The sequence below is a fragment of the Cydia amplana genome, chromosome 2 (assembly GCF_948474715.1).
Source record: "Cydia amplana chromosome 2, ilCydAmpl1.1, whole genome shotgun sequence".
Lineage (NCBI taxonomy): Eukaryota > Metazoa > Arthropoda > Insecta > Lepidoptera > Tortricidae > Cydia > Cydia amplana.
The window spans coordinates 15,904,761-15,922,973 of record NC_086070.1 but is presented as its reverse complement, the minus strand read 5'-3'; the positions used below and the strand labels follow the sequence as shown (position 1 = coordinate 15,922,973).

The window sequence follows — 18,213 nt, the reverse complement described above, 5'->3', positions numbered from 1 at the left end:
GCCATTCGGTTTTTAACACCCAGTGTAAACCGAGATGTGCGATACACAAGATGTCCCAGTAAGAGACGACTGAACGAAGATAACCGACAAAGCCACTCGTAAGCTTTCAGAATCACCCCCATTATTCGGTGATGAGTATTGCCTTTAATTCAGAATTTTCTGATTTTTCCTGGTCTGTGTTACAACAAACCGTAGACCGTTCTATAGAATGAACCTATTAGTACATACTTATTAAATTTATTTTCAGCGGAATCTTACATGGTATGTTTTTTATAACGTAGTTTCCGAGACTACCTTAGACGTTTTGCCACTGACTTAATATAAAAGAAATAGACACACAAAGCAGAACAAAAACGTCAAGAAATGTGGATCCCAATGACGTTTCGCACCATTTGCATTGATGATAAAAACGCTTACGTAAATTTTGAGTCAAGATAAATGTTTCGTACAGAAAAGAGCTTAATGTCGTAAGCATTAAGTGTCAAATTTGCAAACATAAGTACCAACACTGTTAAAAAATTTAGTCCGATGGCACTAAACGTAACGTATTTACGTCAAACAACGTCAAACGAGAATAATGAACGAATGGAGTCACTTTGGTACACTTTAATATGTATTACTGTACAGGAAAATATTAAAATTGAAGTAATAAATAAAACAAATTTAATTTAATCGGGAGCTCAAATAAAATTAATTCGTGGTTCAAATTCAAACAAATTAAATTTTTAATTCGTAAGTATACGTCTTTAAATACTAATTTCCTTGAAATAAATTCTACTTATTAAATAACTGTGTATTTAAGATCTACATTTACTCATAGCACGGGTGCACGGGGACATTTAGATACTGATTGGATTTTTTTTATAAAGTCTACCTATACTTTATAAAAAAAAATCCTGTGGTTGTCACTGTGTTCCGACAGGTTTAGCATTTACAGTTAGTCGATATAAGCCCTTATTGGTGGTGTATATGTCGGAAACAGGGAAATGGGCCAAACACACAAGTGCCGTTTTGCCTTGTTTAAAACTGCATCACCCCTATCTCTTGCTATAATTAAATAGCAGTCCACTTTGCACGTCGCATAGGTTTTCTTGGAAATCTTCAATTTAAACATAATATTATTTCTTATGAATTCCATATAAAAATATAAAAAAATATTGACCTCACATCGACTCAATAGAATTTTGTTCCTTGACATCCCTTCTTTGGTACTAACAAATTAATTTATTCAAAACCATAAAATTACCACCAGATTACATAAATTATGTAATGCTATCCAAAGAACTAACCGAAAGAAATACATTCCATCCTTTTTCCTTATTTTATCATTATTATTTTTACATATTTTAACGGCACATTTCGTAATTGTTGACAACTTCACATTTGAGCGTTTCAAACAAGACTAAACGAAAAAGTAATGCATGATCTGTTTTGACATCACTTTTGTGGGGCCATTTTTGGCGGCTGATTGGGTATCCAGTTCTTTATACTATATCAATGCGTTTTGCTATAATAAGTACTTTATAAACAACAAAACAAACTAATTGTATACGAACTAATTACATGATAAACTGAACGTCAACTGGCGGTAAATCGGTAAATGAAAACTATTTTCACGCATGTCATGCAGAGGTAGTTTTTTTAAATTCAGAGACATACTATTAGAGTCGGCCCTAACTGCCATATCGTCCGATATCAAGTAGGTACCCAACATGTGAGATTTTTAAAACTTGTTTGGAATTAACAATTCATGCCGAATAAAACGTTATCTCGACTGATATTAGAATAGAGGTAAAATCAAATTTCTTTATTTTTCAAAGATGTTCGCAATTTGAATGTAGGTATCAATGTAGGTATCTAATTATAAAATCGATTTTGTTGTAATAATGAATGAATTGATTTTGTAGTAATCAACATTTTCACAGATAAGAAATGTATTGTAATAAAATAGTATAAACTTATGCTTGTTGTAATTTGCGGTTTGATTGAGCGCGTCATATTTAGAAGGTTTATGTTATGTGTGTGGATAGGGTCTCTATTGTTCTCTATAGCCATAATGTATTGTTTGCCTGAATTTTCGTTAGTCATAATTCATTTGGTTCAGAAACGCGTCACTTTTCAGGATTCCCATAAAACAAACCTAACCTAACCTATCTATAGGATAACCTAACGAAAATCCTGAAATGTTAACGGTTTCAGTTTTATGACTACCGTAAAACGGGGTGAGTAGGTTTCGCGGGGAGAGGTGGGTTATGAATGGGGAGAGAAGGTTTGAGAGGGGGGGTGAGAAGGGATTTTAAGGCTACTGCTACAAAAATAATGTATTCCAATTTAAAATGGAGCTGTAGTAATACGCATAATAAAAAAAAATTATCCAACAATCTTCCAAAATCATCTTTGTATGAAAACCCCTCTCACCCCAAATACGAGGCACTACGGGGTGAGGTGGGTTTTCCTCTTTATCGTCAAAGTTATGAAATGGAACTACCCAAAATAAAATGAAAACTAAAATACAAACGTCCGTAACACTTATTATATTCAGTTTTTATTCAGTTTTCATATGTAAAAATAAAATGTTATCGAGGTTTGAATTTCAGTTTTGACCCTACTCACTCCATTTTACGGTAATGATAATATGACAAACAATACATTATGACTTAAAACTTTATGGGAAACAACGGGACCCCGTGTAGATAAAATAATATAGGTAATTTTTTGGTTCAAAACCGTACTGTGGAAACGAACTAACCACCCTCGCCTCGGCTCAAAATGTACAACGCTACCCCTAATAAAGCCATTTCCATGCCAAAAACGACTTTTACTCCTTCATTTTGAGTTCATTTTTCATGAGCAATTTACCACTTCGCTTAAATTAAATTGAAACCCGCAATATCAGAATCTACCTTAGGGCCTTTCGTTAAGGTTCTATTTTGTTTGGCTACTAGGTATCTAGGTGATACTTCCGTATATACTAGTGCAAGCGAAAATAAATCTTGTTAACGCTATTTTAAGTTAGGTTTTGTAATGATGTTGATATGATTGTTCTTTTGCAAAATACACAATATTTTTTCTTCGCTGCGTACCCTGAAGTGCCTTGGAGCATCGTTATTTCCCACATTCACCCTAAGGTAACTTAGCAAAAGAAAATCCTTATACAACACTTAGATAGAAAAACACCTTAAGCGACATTTTTCATACCTATATCTTTATGAGTCAAAAAATCATTACATCAGTACTAGTGCTACTCGTATATATTTAAGTTTTGAGGATTGCTTCCTTACTGATCAGTAAGGTGTCACTTATAACATTTTACCGTACGAGTCATTCTCACGAAATTCGTAAGTTATTTGGGGTGGAGTTCATTGAACCCAAGGTTTGACCTTGTTTTGCGAAATCGTATAAATGTATGTTGTTTTGGATATAAAGGGATTGCGAAAGAGAAATATTTGACAAAATCGAAATTGGTGAGGGGAAAATCTATACAAGTATATAATATATGTACTAAGTATATCTAATACCTTTAAACGAGCAATTCTTATTTATTTATTTATATATATATATATTAATTAATATATAAATAAATAAACAAGCCGTTTCTATATGGGGGTTTGCTATAAGGGAGTTTACGGGGGCGAAAAATCGATCTAAACGCGCATTTTTGAGTTTTTATATGTTTTCCGACAGTGAGTCATGGTGACTCCACTCCACCTCTACAGTATTTGTAGCCAGTGTAGCCTAGATTTAGTAATAACAATTAAAATGACACCACGACGCTACCAACACAATGGTATGCACTATAGAGACCCCTTAGCCACGTTATCCCCACTGGCGCTACTTTTTAGGGTTCCGTACCCAAAGGGTAAAAACGGGACCCTATTACTAAGACTCCGCTGTCCGTCCGTCCGTCCGTCCGTCCGTCCGTCCGTCCGTCCGTCTATCACCAGGCTGTATCTCACGAACCGTGATAGCTAGACAGTTGAAATTTTCACAGATGATGTATTTCTGTTGCCGCTTTAACAACAAATACTAAAAACAGAATAAAATAAAGATTTAAGTGGGGCTCCCATACAACAAACGTGATTTTTGACCGAAGTTAAGCAACGTCGGGCGCGGTCAGTACTTGGATGGGTGACCGTTTTTTTGCTTGTTTTGATCTATTTTTTGTTGATGGTGCGGAACCCTCCGTGCGCGAGTCCGACTCGCACTTGGCCGGTTTTTGTTACACAGAATAATCGGAAACAACAAGGTAGCTTGCTACCCAGAGTTCGGAAGTGGTAGTTTAGTGACCGGCCTCAATATTTTTATCTACGTGCGACGCTAATACATAATATATGTTATATATCTCTCTCTATTCGTCAAAACCCAGGCAAACCTATTTTTAAATAAGCGACTATTTCGCAAGCATCTTCTGTATGAAGAATTTGAATAATGTTAGATGCATGTAGTAATATTTACATATCACCTAGTTTATCTTTTGTATTTCATATTCATAAGTAGTCGTATTTAATCATATTTTAGTAGGTTTATTCTATTATTTTTACTTATAATATTTGACTTCATGGATAAATTGCACTCCTGCACCAATATTTTCTCTATCTGACCCAATGGTTGACTGGTAGAAAATTAAGTCTGCCATTTGTAAATTTTTATTTGTTTGTGCAATAAAGTTCAAATAAATAAATATATATACCTGCGCCAAGTGCCAATCAGTCGAAAGACATTCACTACTGAACTAAAGCCTCGTCCTACCTAAAATTACTTTCGGTGTTTATTTTAAATTATATTCGGACGCCACATAATAAATTATCTGTCACAGCGACCATAGGTTGTAATAGTAGGTAGTTAATGGTAGTTTTAGAATGTCATAAAACTTAAACAACGTGAACCACAAAGACTTCCATTACTTTAGCCAGGCAACATTTTCCGTGAGAGCTATCTTTCATCTTCGCATTTCGGTATAAACCACCACGATAAAGCCTTTGCCGGTGGAATTAGCATTTAAATTGTTCCACAGGGCTGTGACAAGCGGAAAAAGATCTGCAAAGATAAAACGAGGTGCGATAACACAAATCAGAAGCTTTTTGACAATGAAAAAAAAAATGTCGTCGCAAAAGTCAGGTAATACGGCTCATAATAGCGTCTAAGATACATAAATGTACCTATCTAAGTTATTTAACTGCGACGAAATTGTACTGAATTCCATTAAGTGTAAGTACCTGTTGTCATTGTTCTTGGGTATGTTTACAGTACCTACATGTGAGATTTAATAATTACATTTGAGATTTATCAATCTTTCGGCTGTCTACATGTATAGCTCTGTCCTCATTACAGACGTTATGACGTGTTTAGCAGAGTCCAGAAGACATGGTCATGATCTCATGATTCTGGTACCGGACTCGTATACTCTAGGCCCTAGGGAATGCAAACTGGTTAAGAAATTGTATGAATATTACAGACGGACAGGTAAATTACAGGTATTTCTAATACTAAATATTTACCGGTTGCATTCCCTAGTATTTTCAGCATCGTAGGTTACTTTTGTTTGAATTGCAAACACCAATACATACAAAAAGGGAACGAATTAAATAAATGAAAGTGTACTAGTAGTGGTTCGCTTTTAGAAAGAAAGAAAGAAAGAAAAAAAAACTTTTTTTCAGATATACATATTTTAATAGGTACAAACAGCTTCTGTGCAACGGCAACCCTGGCCACCTGGAGCGCAGGCTTATTTACGTGCAAACCAACGTGGCAACCGCCTGCATACTGCATGAACTTCCTATTTTTACCCCCGACGGTACAGACGGATAGATATGGTATGAAGAGTTGAAGACGGTACTATCTTGTTGGGTTCTTAGTGATCACATGTACTCGTATACCTATGCACAAGAATGTTGCCATTCATCTCTAAGTCTAAGGCCTGAGTGGACGCTCGAGTTGAACGTGCAGCGGGGCGGGGCGTGCGGCGTGCATGTTAAACAAATGCAAGCGTATGGAAGCGGCCTTAGTGCACGCTGCTCTAATTACTTGTGAGCCCGACGCCACGCTGCACGCCCCGCCGAACGCTCCGCTTCGAGCGTCCACTCAGGCCTTACACTAAAACGGCTTGACTTTGAGACTTAGTGTAAGGCCTGAGTGGACGCTCGAGTTGGGCGTGCAGCGGGGCGGGGCGTGCGGCGTGCATGTTAAACAAATGCAAGCGTATGGAAGCGGCCTTAGTGCACGCTGCTCTAATTACTTGTGAGCCCGACGCCACGCTGCACGCCCCGCCGAACGCTCCGCTTCGAGCGTCCACTCAGGCCTTACACTAAAACGGCTTGACTTTGAGACTTACAAAGATATTGCATTTATTTTATAATTACAACTAAATGAAATGCATGGATGCTTGACTTCTTTTATTTCCAGCCTCTTGCGTTTAGTACCTATTTAGTTTTATTATAGTACGGCTCTTCTGAGGTGAACTTTTCGCTTCGAACCTTAATCTTTCAAACAAAGGCCATTGTCTCTATTATCGCAAAACCGCTTGCTCCCCAGTTAGCACGTGCCAGTACAACATTCATATTGAAAAACAACCGGTATCGTCATAGTATTAAGGTTCAAATTTAATGTCACTGATATTCTATATATTACGTTTTGGTAGTGTAGGACGATAGACCGCCCCGAAGCGATACGGCACTCATATTATTTTGATACTTAGTGTGGTGTTAAAAATGAAACACGGTTATTTATGATAAAGCGTTGTATATTTGTTATATAACAAAATCTAAGGTAACAATGTAAATTTAAGATTAATAAGTTTAACATAGGTATAATCAACATTTTTCCGTGTAGGTATATAAACAGTTATATGTACTACTAGATAAAATCGTGTCATAAAAAATCAGATATAATCAATTTCTTTCTTATATTATAACCGACCTTTCTTCTGACCGTTGACACGGGACGTTTTGTTAGAAAAGCTGTACGCTTCAAAGCTCCACGTTTGCCTTATCAGTGTTTTTATTGCTACTATGCGTCGGCATCACATCAGAGGTGCTAATTTCACAGTATCATTATTTTAAAGATAAGAAAAAATAACAATGCTTGCAGCTGCACCTTTGTAAATTATTACATTTACCACCGCAAGCTAATAATTTAAATAAAACAATATAATAAATAACCACGTTTCATTTTTAACACCACACTAAGTATCAAAATAATATGAGCGCCGTATCGCTTCGGGGCGGTTTATCGTCCTACACTACCAAAACGTAATATCTAGAATATCAGTGACATTAAATTTGAACCTTAATACTATGACGATACCGGTTGTTTTTCAATATGAATGTTGTACTGGCACGTGCTAACTGGGGAGCAAGCGCTTTTGCGATAATAGAGACAATGGCCTTTGTTTGAAAGATTAAGGTTCGAAGCGAAAAGTTCACCTCAGAAGAGCCGTACTATAACTACAAATTACAGGCCAATTCGAGTTTTAGTATTTCAGATATGATTCCGATCTGTCAGTGTCAAAAGTGACGTTTTTGGTTGAAGAAAGGTCACTTTGACACTGACAGATCAGTATCTTATCGAAAACAGATCATCGAACAACTAAAACTCGTGGCTTCTTGTCGACCGCCATCTTGGTCACATCGGGTCGTGATTAATTTCTTTGTTTTTGCCCATTAATGTTGTTTAAAGTGTAATACTGATAGCTTATTATACAGTAAACTAATATGGAAGTGTGCGGATAATGAAGAATTAATCTTGATACGAGTTTAATCGCCATTCTGGCGTCAACGCCAGGTAGCCCCACGTGGCCCTTGTAAAGTCCAGCTATCGCCTTACAAGAGCTCATAATACAACCGAACAACGTCGTGTTCTACGAGCATTTGGTATTTCTACCTCTAACCGTGGCTGGCTAGAGCCCTAGAGGCCATAATTTTATAGTTTTATATACCGTACACTGGCTGAAGTTTATTACAAATAATATTAATTCGATCCCACGAGGGATCCACTTCGACGTTGGCGAAATCATCGACAGTATCGATGGAGCCATATTACCCAAAGATTGATTGAACTAAAACTCGTATTGGCCTGTAAGCTTCGTACAGTTCGTACCAATAGGGTAGGTTAATCGTAGACATTGGTAGAATATGTGCTACTGCATGCTACGCCGTAGCGCGTAGCAAGTACTAACATCAGTGAGGAAGCGATTCTGATTTAACAATTTGTTAAGGTTCTGATCATGGTTATGATATCAACTAGACAATCACTCACACTGATTTGTGCATATGAAAGGTTCTGGATAAATTGCATTCACCTATTAGAGCATCGCATCATGGATCAATATTTTAAGTATTTTGACCACATTATGTTATTGATTACTATATTATGTACATTACTTACTCATCATCTGTATTTGTAACTTTCTTGTCAAGTTTATAGTTTAAGCGATAGAATCGAGGCGCCCATATAACGTTACGTTACCTCAGTAAAATTTCCATTTCCACGCTACCGGCGTTATTATGGCAATGCCTTGTACCTATTAACATAAAAATCTGCGAATAATAATAATAGTTACTTATATCGTTAACAGGAACAAAAATTTAGTTTGTGTTTTTGTCAATAAGGTTAAATGCGAATTCATTCAATAGTTTAAAATTCCATAATATACAATGCTCTTCATCAGCATTTAGTGTTTCCAATAGGAAAAATACACATGTTATTATAAGAATATCCTAATCACTTTAGGTGTGCTTATTAGCATTTTATACAATCGTGATATAATGGAGAGCTTTTCAGTCGAGTACCGTATTTAGGCAACGAAGCTTGCTGAGTTGCCTAAGTAAAGGTACGAGATTGAAAACTTGATTATATCACTATTGTATACAATACTTTTTCTACGAGTCAACAAAAAAAATACTAAAAACTAGTAGAAGAATCATATATGTAGGTAAAAAAACCAAAAGTATACAGCTAAGATGCGCGAGCAGCCGCGATACCTTCATACTCGTACGCGACCCGGCGCCGCGCCCCGCGCCCCCGGCCAGTTGGTCAACGACACCTCGTAACTCATGTGGCCCTGGTACTTGCTCCGCGCTTTCGATTGGTCAATTTCATTATAGTTGAGTAAACTGTATCGAAATGAATATTATAGTTGACTAAACGGTATTGAAATGAATATTATAGTTGATTTGGGGTCCCATAGTAAAAAAAGTGTGCGATTTCACTTTGGTATACGAAGTCTTAATTCAAGCATTGCAGTCGACGAGTAGAAAATAGTTATTTTCGATACAAGTGCGAAAAAGAGGAAGTATAAGAATTTCTTGGACTTTTCATCAGAATATAACTTGATAGATGTTTCCGTAGCACTTCTATACATAATCGGGAAACATACATAAATAGTTTTTTCCGATACAAGTGCGAAAAAGAGGAAATTCGAAACGAGTGGCGATAAATTAAAACATGACCGAAAGGAGTGTTTTAAATCGACACGAGTTGCGAATTACCTATTCGCACGTGTATCGAACAACGTTTTACAGTACATATGGCACTTTAAAGTTTCGACATACGCACGAAAAGTGCTATTTTACGCACTAGTGCGGAAAAGTAGCCCCATATGTACTGTAAAAAAATATTTCTATGAACGAAGAACCTCATTTTTGAAGTTAGTGAAAAATATGTCACAAGATCAAACAGTAGGTATCACCCACTCGTGGAAATTGAGTAAGTATAATTAGGTCACCATTTCAAAAGAGATATATTTTTTGGAAAATATTACAAAGAAATACCTATATGTTTAACGTATACGTTTTAATAAAATGGTACACACTATTAAACCCTTTCTATAATATGCACATCGCTAACACTGAGAGGAAAATCCTACAACAAACATTTCAATCCAAGCTACATGATGCGTGTTGCCGAGATCTGAAATTCTGAAATAAAACCCCTTCAATATCTGAATAATGCATGGCATGAAATTACCGCGTGTTATGTGACATTTCGCTTTGCATATGGAAATCAGAAATATTTCAGAGGATGGAAACTCGAGAGACTACGAGAGGTGTTTTCCTTTACACTCTTATTCTGCTTTACGACTTTTAAAATGAATTTACGTATTTTGACTATTTTGAGTAACATACAGACGCACAGCATTTATAATGCTGCAGTTTTTGGGGTTTTGCGTCTTTTACGACAAACTTATTTTAATCATAATACCGAATGGATTTACCAAATTTGTGTAAGTAATACGCGTTCAGTAGAATTAAATCACTTAGGCACACCCACTCCAGTGGGGGCAAGTTCCATTATCCTTAAATTGTGATACCTATACGTACAGTCGTACACCTATTTATAGCCCACACAAGCAAAGATGAAAAAAGTATTTGCGAGAATTGGAAAAAACCCTTCATTAAAGTAGAAAAGAACGAAAACATTTGCCTTAGTTCCGAAGTGGGGTAACATTTTTAGCCGGAAAAGTGAAACAGTCAGCTGGAGAACGTAAGTGCGCCTATTTGGTTACTTTCATTAAGTGGTTTCAGGCCAGGGCAATTATAACTACTTTTCAGGAGGGGTATTTACCATGTATACCTATATTTATTTTTATGGTAGTCTGTTATAACACTTATAACGTAGAAGACCCTATTTTACTACGATCGTATTATTCATTCAAGTAAGAGTCAATGAAAGCGTCTCGATAATGAATGTATATATAAAGACTTAATATTAGAAATAACGTCACTTCTCGCCCAAAAACGGTTTTAAAGCCCGTTGTTACGATATCAAAGAACAATGGGCGATGTGAAAGTCGAGGAAATTCGTGTAATGACAGTTATTGAGCGTTCCGGCAGCCGGCACGGCGCTAAGATGGAGGCCAGAGCGGAACCCGGTTAGGCCAGCATCCCGGGCGGGTCGATGCGGGGTGTATCTGGTTTTTTCGGACACTATACCAACCGGGAGAGGGGTGAACGAACGGCGTTACATAACGCGGTCGATACCGGCCTGCGCGGGCCTGCGCGGGCCACCCCTCGCAATACCGCTCGCGCGCGCTACCCATTCGGACGTACGCGTGTTATTTATTTTACCGCGTTTTTCGTTTCCCTTTCGTTCTTTACGTTTATGATTTGAGCCACCATGTCGAAAGGCGACAGCGAGCAACAGAATGGCTCCGGCGAGGAGTCCAAAACCAATCTCATCATCAACTACCTGCCCCAGAGCATGACTCAGGAGGAGATCAGGAGCCTGTTCTCCAGTATTGGTGAAGTGGAGAGTTGCAAGCTTATCCGGAATAAAGGGGCCGCGTTCCCTGATGCTCTGAACCATGCGCTGCACGGCGGCGGCCAGTCGCTTGGCTATGCGTTCGTGAACTACCACCGTCCGGAGGATGCGGAGAAAGCCATCGCGACGCTCAATGGACTTCGCCTCCAGAACAAAACCATCAAAGTATCATACGCACGACCAAGTAGCGAGGCCATCAAAGGCGCCAATCTCTACGTGTCCGGGCTTCCGAAAACTATGACTCAGAGTGAGTTGGAACGACTCTTCAGCCCTTACGGCCGCATCATCACATCCCGCATTCTGTGCGAAAATTCCGGCGGGCGGCCTTTCACCGGAGGCGAACAGGGACTATCTAAAGGAGTGGGATTCATTCGATTTGACCAACGCGTGGAGGCCGAAAGAGCCATTCAGGAACTGAATGGAACAGTGCCCAAGGGAGCGACAGAGCCTATCACAGTGAAGTTTGCGAACAACCCGTCCAACAATGGAAAAGCTTTGGCACCGTTAGCGGCGTACCTGCCGGCGGCGCTTCGATTCCCTGCGCCGCTCGGCCGCTTCAGCTCTGGCAAGTCTCTCCTGGCCATCAACAAGGGATTACAACGCTACAGCCCGCTGGCTGGGGAGCTTCTGGGCGGCGTCCTGCCAGGAGCCGTGGGCTCCGAGTGGTGCATCTTCGTGTACAACCTGGCGCCCGAAACCGAGGAGAATGTGCTCTGGCAACTCTTCGGCCCGTTCGGTGCCGTTCAGAGCGTCAAAGTCATAAGAGACCTGCAGACCAACAAGTGTAAAGGGTATGGGTTCATCACAATGACAAACTACGACGAGGCCGTGGTGGCCATCCAGTCGCTGAACGGATACACGCTGGGCAATCGCGTTCTGCAGGTCAGCTTCAAGACCAACAAGATCAAGACCATCTAAGCGCCGCGGGCGCCGCGGCTGCTAGGACGGCACGCGCCAGGCGCGCACCCATACATGACGCGGATACCAGAACAACCAGAGTTAGACTGTCTTCCCGAATAGACCGGACGACGCCCGCATTTTCTACGTTTACTGTAAAGCGAAGGCACCGACCCTTTGTCCGAAGCCGCTCCGGTGACATATATACACGTACGTATGCCTATATATCGAACTGGGTTAAGTGTGTTTCAGGAAACAAAATGGCGGCTCGTACAGGGCGCGGTGCGCAGGTCCGGACCCAGTCCGACTGCACCGACTAGACACGACCTAGGCCGGCTCGCATGTCACACGGCCTGACTAACCCATACATATTGGTAATAGTCAATAACAAAATAATGATATTAAACTTCGCTTATGAACGGTTGTGGTTAACGAGAAATAGTTTTCGAATATAATGAATAATTAGCAATAATAGCCTAAATTGTGTAATGCTCCTTTGTGGATTTTATACGCGATCATATCGTCTGTCGTATCGTGCGTGTCACGTCTCCACCGGGGCGTCACGGCATCCGGGCGGCACGGCGCGGCCCGACCCGGCCCGGCGCCCGGTCCATGTTTGCCAAATATATATAATACATACATCATTCTGTCGCTCACACAACGTACCTAGCTGTTAGTATTATATCGGACCGGCCAAAAGTAATGGAATGAAGCTCGCGCTTCTCAGGCACTTAATCGAAGTAAAATAGTGTTATATTGTTAAAGATTGGAAAATATATATTATCTATATGTATATTTTAATCATATATTAATCTAATTAAGGATGAAAACTAATCAAAAACTGTGATAGGTTTTGATAAAATTTTAAAAAATGATTGAGATCCGCGGAGATGAGTTGACGTCCCGGGCTCCCCGGCGTGAAAGACGTGTAGGTTAGTTTTTTGAGAAAATTTTGATACGAGGAACTAGGAAGCGGGTTACGGTAGTAAATACCGGTAACGCACACTGACAAGGATCTGACACACTATTGCGCCGCCCTCCCAGTGGGGGGTGGTCGAAGGCGCTCGGGGCCGCTCGGCCGGCGATCGATCGAGCCCGGTAGAGCGCGCCGTCTCGCTCGCGCGCGCTTCCTTGCCGCACTTGAAAGGGGGACAGCACGCGGAGCGACGGAGGACGACAGTCCACCGCGGAACTATGGTGCATACTCTAGTCTAACGATATCGTTTCCAATAATAATCGATGTCTAAACATATGATCGGTACCTGCTATAATTATAATGTATGGATGCGAACCTGCGTCTATTCGAAGTAGGCTTTAATTGTCTTAGTTTAAATGAAAATTTGTAAATAGGAAAAATGTTTAAATAATCCGCCGCGTCTGACACGCCTCAGAACCACTTCAACCCGACAAGACCTATTGAAGAACATCGAACTTGAATAGATTATATTATCGTGCCGTCCTAACGACCCTACGATTTTTGTAAAAAGAATATATACTTAATATTATGTAAAAAACAGTTTTGTAACATTTCAGATATTAACTAATAGGTACTCATTACATACCAAAGATGGAGATTAAAATTTACAAGTATTTATATATTTATTATAAATGTAAAACGTGCAATAACTAATAGCCATTAATTTAATAAAAATATATTAACAAATGAGTGGAGGCGTCGGGTTAGGCCGACCTGGCCGACCGCAGTTTGTTTGTCTATTTATTGTAATCGCGGCGAAGGCGATGCCCAGCGGCCGACTTACTTATATTATTCATTTACTCATTTTTATAAATTTCGCTTATTTTACATACAGCTTGACTTGCTTGACATTCCAATGTTAGTCTTAATACGTTTCATTATTATTAGGGATACTGTATTAATTTAGAGAAATTGTGAGTTACCACTTTCGTTACTAGGCCTCGCGTCGGTAATGGCCAGATGGAAAATAAAACACGTGGAATGTAGCGACGATGGATTAATATTTGTATGTAATTTTATACTTAAAAGTGCCTTACCGAAGCGAGGTGTAGATTTTCGGAGTAAAGTTTAATTATAATTTAAATTATGTAATTATTACGGATCGTACGGTTGGCAATCGGTGGAGTGGTCGCGAGCACAACTTTTGCTAACCTACTGTACCTACCTAACTATAATGTAGTCGTCTTTAGGTTATAGTGGTTGTTGTGTTTGTGTTGTTTTGCATCAGCATATAAATTTCAACTATTCTAGTTTTTACCCCTTCGCAGGGATTGTATTATTCATAATTGATAATTTTAAGAATAGTTGGAGTTAATGTTGATGATAATAACCGTAATGATAATTTCAAATTTTGTTAGATTTAACGACTCATTAATTTAGTGTACGTGCAATTATTGTATTTTACGTGTATATCTATTAGGTGTGCGTTTAACTTATTTAATGTCTAATTTATATCGTAACTTCTCGGTAAGTTAACATTACTCAGACCGGCTTATGCGCGCTTGTCACATATTCAAGACAGCGGATGCCTAACAAAGCATACCTACAGTAAAGAAAGTATTATCGATGGTATCGATTTGCCGGTTTGAGTAATGCTTAAAAAACTAAATTGATTTATTTATTAGGAAATTACTATAATGGGCGATTAATCGGGCTCAGGGAGATAAAGTTTCATTAAATAAAACGTAAATAATTATTATGTAGGGTAACTTAGCCCTAATATGGTTTCAAGTTTGGGATTGCTTTTCGCGTAAATGTAAGATTTAAACTGTCGTTTGAATCGAAACGAAAACACCAAAGTATTCACTGAAAACTCATCGACTTTTTAGATAATAAATAATAATAATAATTGAAGTAAAATTTCAAAATATTTTGGAGCGGTTGTTCGTTAGGTATGTAAAGTGACTTACAGCGTGTATTAGTAGAATGTTTTGTGCGTCAACCCTTCATTCGGTAATAATTAAACAAAATAATAAAAAAGATAATAATAAATTAATAATAGTGCTCAATAGCTTAGTGGGTCGAGTAGTTCGTGAACATGAAAAGCAATAAATGTATTGTGAGTTAAGCACGCTACGATACACATAATGTTAACTTAATATTTTTATATGTATTTTAAAAATATACTGTAATTCATATCTTCATAGTCGTAAGGCAGTCGGCAAAACGTTCTACTAATAGTGGTGGGGATACAGTCAATGTAGGTAACGAACCCAGCCTAGGGAGAAGCACCCCTATTATCAATACCATACGGCTACTTTTTGAACGGTGTTTTGAAACATTTTTTAATGAAAATAAGAAAATATATAAAATAAAGTAATTAATTGGCAACACAGAAACAATACTCTAAATACGCATAGGCTAATTGACATGAGGCTGTGAAATTAGCAAAAAAATAAAAGTAAATAAATACACGTGACGGTCGATCTTAAATTATATTAAAGATTAAGGGAGAGGGATGATGCAGTCGTAGGTTGATGGCCCATAATTAATAAGTAAATCAATTGACAAGAATGCAGCTAACATTAATGACTGTCCAGGAATCGGTGATAAATAGGAAGGCTAAATAGCATTTGTATGCATCGGCGTAGTCTGGTAAGGAACCGGCCCCGGGCAAGCACAAAGCAGAAATAATGCCCGAGGCGGGAACCGTAGTTAAGTCACAATGAAGAAATGATATCTTCCATAGGACATAAATCTACATAAGTTAACTTCTCTGCGTGAAAATATTTCAATACCGACTGTGGCACTTAACGCTGTATTTATTCTAGTCAAATGCTCAATAATTAAAAAAAGTCGCGAGTGCCAAATGTGTATCGACCAAAATACCATCGATAAATTGAAATATTTTGACGCCACAGAAAACTCGAGACATCGACTAAATGTGTTACTATTAACGTCATACGTCAAAAAGTTTGCACAACACCTACTTCAAAGCTGCAACGGCTATATTATTGTAAAATTATAAAATCCATTTGCTCAGCCCATACTTCCTCTTTTGGATCTGTTTCTCTAGCATAGCTCTTAGGTACCTATTCTCTTCGTAATTTTATATAATATAGCCAGCGGCGCCTTGTCGCTTCCCTTTGCGCATTCGCATGACGATCGCCACCTGGGCGGAGCACCGGCGCTGCGCCCCGCTCGCGCCGCGAACCAGCGATAAACAACCGAAAGCAATATAATATGTCGATAAGGGACAATAAACTAAGCAATATTTTTAAAGAGATCTTTTTGATCTAAATTTCTGCATTTCACGAGTGATGACCTAGTCCTTATTACCTGAAATGCAGCGCTTTTACACCAGTTTAACTAAGCTTTAATGGAGTATTTAAAAAATTAAATTTACTCTTAAAGCCGTCTTACGCTGGTATTGGGTCGCCGAGCGCTGGCGGGAGTCAGGGAGAGCCGTGTGCTGCCGCACTGTAATTATCATTATAGACAGTGAAAAGGCCGGAAAGACACTTGCATTCAAAACCCCAGGCTTCGTCGAACGACGAGTCCATTTTACGCTTATAGCATTCGCTAAAAAGGTTGCAATAAATATGTAAATATAACAACGGCATCGGACCAGCTTCGGAATGCGAATTGTGAATAAATTACCAATAGTTTCGAATTTAAATAAATAAAAAAGTAATATCATGTACCTAATATCAATTTCACTGTCTATTTATTAGAAGTTCGTTTTCGGTGTTGATTCCTCTATTAACTGCATAGCACAATGGTTCGTTCCCATTTCTCGGAGGGCGGGGGGCAGGCACGGGCCGGACTCGTGTCCAAACACAAGACGCCTCGCGCCTACCCCTCCGGCTCCATTCATTTCAGGTTAAGTGATAGAATGGGGACAAACACAGAATCGTGCAGAGTAGCATGTGATACTCCTAGTACGTAAACGTAGGCAATATTCATTCATATTTCCATATTGTTAGAGACCTGAAAGTATGGACCGTATCATAGATACTTTTCGAGGTCTTTGCGAGTATTTAAAACACAGTAAATCATCCCGACTTCCAACAGACTCGAGTAAGGATAGGAAATAATTAGAGCAAATGTGCATCGTAAGATAAGTGTCTCAAAATAAAGTATTGAATAAGTATTTTACCAACTTCAACGTTAAGGTGTACTAGGCAATGAAAGCAATGATATTTATAATTAAATGAGATTATGAAACAGTCAGCCATTTCCTCGTTCGCTAGCTGACTCCACTTTGATACAAATACGTATTTTATAAAACTAATAAAAAATTCTAAAAAAAAGTTTAAAACACTTAAGATCTTCCGGTATTTAAAATCAATGTTGAAGTTTCTTTTCGTCTTTTTATGGTTACCTTATTATATAAAAATTAAGAAGTAGGTGTCTGTGTTGATCGTATTAACCGATTTAGTTAATATTGTACCTAAAGGTTAGGTATTTCTATATAATTATTGTGTCGGTTTAATAATTACCTCTACTTCATTATAGCTTTTGTGGGGAGTTTGAGTTGCACAAGAAATAGTAGATGGAATTAAGACAACACTAAACCTGGCATCATGGTCCCTGTCCGGTTTGCTGCTCGGAGCGAGCGGCGCGCTATGGCGGCCGAGGCTCCGGCTAGCGAACGGGCGAGGGACGGTCGATTCAATTCCAAATATTGATTCAGTTTTAGTGTCTTAGAATTAAATGTTGTTCCCGATAATTTGTAAGATCGTTTAAGGATTTTTGAATTATTGTAAAGTTTTCCAAACACCAATAAGGAGCTTAAACGCTCGGTTCAGGGGACCGAAGCGGTTTTTGGAAAATTGCTACGCGCCATCCTTCAAGCGGGATAGAAATTTTTAAAATACTCATTCCTATTGTAAGCATTAATAACCAAATATTTACATCAGTAGTGGTTACTTGGCTGTTTTAAGTAATTTATTCATTAATATTTTCACGTAATTTATGTGTCTATAATTATTAATTTATGGGAATTAATTATAATTGAATAAAAAAATATGAAAAAATGTCACATTCTCTTCACTTTATACAATAGTTTTTACAATATGATATTTAATATCCTCAATGGTTGTAACTATACATTTCTTGTTCTAAATATATAAAAAACCCGA

At 38.5% G+C, this 18,213-nt stretch overlaps 1 protein-coding gene across 1 annotated transcript; it reads left to right on the top strand.

Annotated features, from left to right (window-relative positions):
• The first annotated feature begins 10,742 nt into the window (after positions 1–10,742).
• Positions 10,743–18,213, top strand: LOC134658918 (ELAV-like protein 4). Its single transcript, XM_063514553.1, has one exon. It carries the CDS (start codon positions 11,113–11,115, stop codon positions 12,172–12,174), a length of 1,062 nt encoding a protein of 353 aa, XP_063370623.1. The 5' UTR covers positions 10,743–11,112; the 3' UTR covers positions 12,175–18,213.